General features: G+C 59.1%; 1 protein-coding gene across 1 annotated transcript in view; it reads right to left on the minus strand.

The window, feature by feature from the left end:
* Nucleotides 1-445: 445 nt before the first annotated feature.
* Nucleotides 446-3,239, minus strand: part of P4HA3 (prolyl 4-hydroxylase, alpha polypeptide III) — a gene marked incomplete at its 5' end in the record, with an annotated part of 5,445 nt that continues 2,651 nt past the window's right edge. The window contains 6 exons of the mRNA XM_009869388.1: nucleotides 446-516; nucleotides 712-808; nucleotides 1,552-1,620; nucleotides 1,924-1,986; nucleotides 2,513-2,672; nucleotides 2,821-2,923. Of these exons, the coding sequence (XP_009867690.1) occupies nucleotides 446-516; nucleotides 712-808; nucleotides 1,552-1,620; nucleotides 1,924-1,986; nucleotides 2,513-2,672; nucleotides 2,821-2,923 (563 nt within the window). The remainder of the gene's footprint in view (nucleotides 517-711; nucleotides 809-1,551; nucleotides 1,621-1,923; nucleotides 1,987-2,512; nucleotides 2,673-2,820; nucleotides 2,924-3,239) is intronic.

The raw sequence follows: 3,239 nt of genomic DNA on the forward strand, positions 1-3,239 counted from the left end.
GAAAAATCAGGCATTGGGTGCAGCCAGGGTCCTCTCTGGCCCTTCTGTTCACTCTGAAGCCTACTGATTACCGCAGAAACACGGCGTCGCTCTCTGACAGTGCTTTGAGTGGAGAGATTTCTCATCTAGGATTGGAGGACAGGGCTGGAGGGTACATTTAGGGTCCAAGCTGGGATGAGGGGTGAGGGGACGTGAATGTACACCCCCTCCATCGTCCCTTCAGGGACCACACCAAGGTATTTCCTCCAGACTCCAGTTTAGGGTCTTTTGACTTTTATTTTTTAGCTGATTCTGCCACAGCTGAATCCACCACCCACCCCCCTGGCAGAAACCCTGCGCCATGGCCACCCTCTTCTTTCCCTTCTCTCCCTGGCAGCCTTGGGGACATGCCATGCCGTGGTGGCTTTGCCACCCGTGGGTGCCCCGTCCTTGAGCCCACGACGACTCAGTCTCGCGGGTCAGCGCCGCACGGCCGCCGAAACTCCTGCCCATGCTCGTGGATCCACTTATTTGCCACTGGAAGGGACAAGGACAAGGATCCACGTGAACCTCCATCCCCACTGCACCTCTCCTCAACCCCGCTCCAGTATCGGTGACATGTTCTTCCTGATAATGCAGGATTTTTCGGGGTTCTCTCTTGCCTCCCCATCAGCAGAGCTGCCCCTTCCATCCCCGGGTCACCCCGAGGTGACGCTGGGCACCGTCTCTCACCCCACTTATCCCCGGCCAGCACGGGGCAGCCGGCGTGCAGGGTGTCCCCGTCACCGTCCCCGTTCCTCCGCAGGTTCCACCAGAAGAGAGCCGCGTTCTGCGGAGGAGCAGAGAAGGTTTTGGCACCCCAAAACAGAGCCAGGAAACTAAAAATTGGGGTTTTGGAAACCGAAGAAAGTTCTGGGTGCCCTGAGGTTGGGGTTCAGCGCCCCAAAACCAGGCAGGAACCCAAGGTTTGGGGTTTGACGACAGAGCCAGGATCCTCAGCATTGTGATTTGAAATCCCAAAATGGAGATAAAAACCCTGAGGTTAGGGTTTGGCGCCCCTAAAACAGAACTAGGAACCCCAGAATTGAGGTTTGGGACCCTGAAATGGAGATAAAAACCCTGAGGTTAGGGTTTGGCACCCCTAAAACAGAACTAGGAACCCCAGAATTGAGGTTTGGGACCCTGAAATGGAGATAGAAACTCTGAGGTTGGGGTTTGGCGCCCCTAAAACAGAACTAGGAACCCCAGAATTGAGGTTTGGGACCCTGAAATGGAGATAGACACTCTGAGGTTGGGGTTTGGCACCCCTAAAACAGAGCCAGGAGCCCCAGAATTGGGGTTTGGCACCCCAAACCAGCAGAGAGCTGCAGGATTGGGGTCTGGCTCACCTCGAAGTGAGCCGGAAGCCTCTCTGCGGAGGAGCAGAGAAGGGTTTGGCACCCCAAAACAGATCAGGGAGCTCCCAGCGTTGGGGTTTAGCATCTGCACAGGCTCTCTGTGAGAGGTGAGACACAGGAGAGCTGCGCCCCCCTTCCCCGCTCCCTGGGGTGCTCCTGCGGGTCCCTCCCTCACCTTAACGACGGGCACGCTGAAGTTGGCGTAGATGAAGGCCGTGGAGCCGCCGGCCTCCACTGCGCTCAGCTGGAACAGGAGAAAAAGTCTGAGCCACGGCTCTTGCCCTCCCTCTGTGAGGCAGCTGCTTTGCGAGGGGAAACTGAGGCACCGAACTCTCCCTGTGCCTCCCATAGTTCTTCCCCTGCTCTGGCCAGGCGCAATTTCTGAAAAGCTCTGCCTTTTCTGTCCTTTTAACACCCCATCACAGGGTGATTTAAGGCTGCCCTCACCCACCTCCAACCCCGTTCACTCTGAAACCTACTGACCACCATGCAAGCCCAGTCTCTCTCTCTAGGTCCAGAAATCGGGGGCAAGGGGAGACACACTCACGTAGATCATGACCGTGGCGATCCTGTTGCCCGACTTCATTCTGTAAAGGGGGCTCTTCCTGGACTGCCCCGAGAGTGAGGAGGTGGGGACAGTGAGGCGCGGGAGGACACGGCTCGAGCTTGGGGACACTTGATGCCCTGGTGGAGCTGGTGACTCTGAGCTGCCCCGAGGGAAATCCCTCCCTCCTTCCTTCCCTCTTTCCTCCTTCTCTTCCCAGGAACACGCCAGGGGTCACTATGGGCACAACCCCAGGGACCTTCCCCCAGGCAACCATCCCAGGGTTCCACAGCCACGAATACCTGAGGGACCATCCCAGAGACCACCCTGGGGACCATCCCAAGGATCACCCCAGGGACACCCCCCTGGGCACCATCCCAGGGATCACCCCAAGGTCCACCTCCAGGAACATGAGGGCCCAGTGCAGAGACCACCTCAGGAACCGTTTCCAAGACAATTCCAAGGACCATCCTGGTGACCGTCTGGGAAACCACCCCAGGAACCATCCCAGGATCACCCCAAAACCACCAGAGGAATCACCCCATGGACCTCCCCATGACCAACCCCCGGATGGCCCAAGCAGCCTCCTGACCGTGGCGTGATCGAAGTGTGGCTCGTAGTGGCCTCCCAACCCATAGTTGACCACCTGCAGGTACTCGGCGTAGGGTGGCCGCAGGTCCAGGCCGGTGACGGCGGCGATGCGCTGCTCCAATGCCCGCACCACCGGGTCGGCCGTGTCCTTCAGCCAGGCGCTGCGGGAGCACCCCACCTTCAGCCCCCCCAAATTCACGTGGGGCTGGGCTTAGCCCTCACGGCACTGGCTTCACTGCCCCCTCGGTGGTGGCCATGGGACCGTGGCGGTCCCACCAGCTGGAGGACAAGGGAGGGGGCGACCAGTACCTCTTGCTTATCCGGTACTCGGCTTTCTGCTGCTTCTCCCCGGAGGCGACCACGGGCCTCTGCAGCTGGAGGACACGTGGTGGGAAGGAAGGGGGGGATGTTGCTGCAGGTGGGGACCTCCACACCAAGGAGGGACCCCAGTCAAGGTCAAAATTAGGGCTTTATACCCCAAACATCCCCACCCCAAGGTGTCCCACTGGGCCGCTGGAAGCGGTGATAGCAGCCGGATTCAACGCGATTGGGTGTCACCAAGCCAGGCCTGGTTGGGAAGGGGTTTAGGTGCTCTCTTGGACCTGGTTTCTCCCCAAAATCTTTTGGGGTGCCCAGATGGAGTCAAGCTGAGCTCTTCCCACACCCAGACTCCTGCTGCAGAAGGCTTTGCTTGAGCTGTGGCTTGAAACCCCTCCTATCTCTGCACG

Source organism: Apaloderma vittatum, unplaced genomic scaffold, assembly GCF_000703405.1.
Source record: "Apaloderma vittatum isolate BGI_N311 unplaced genomic scaffold, ASM70340v1 scaffold36765, whole genome shotgun sequence".
NCBI classification, from domain to species: Eukaryota; Metazoa; Chordata; class Aves; order Trogoniformes; family Trogonidae; genus Apaloderma; species Apaloderma vittatum.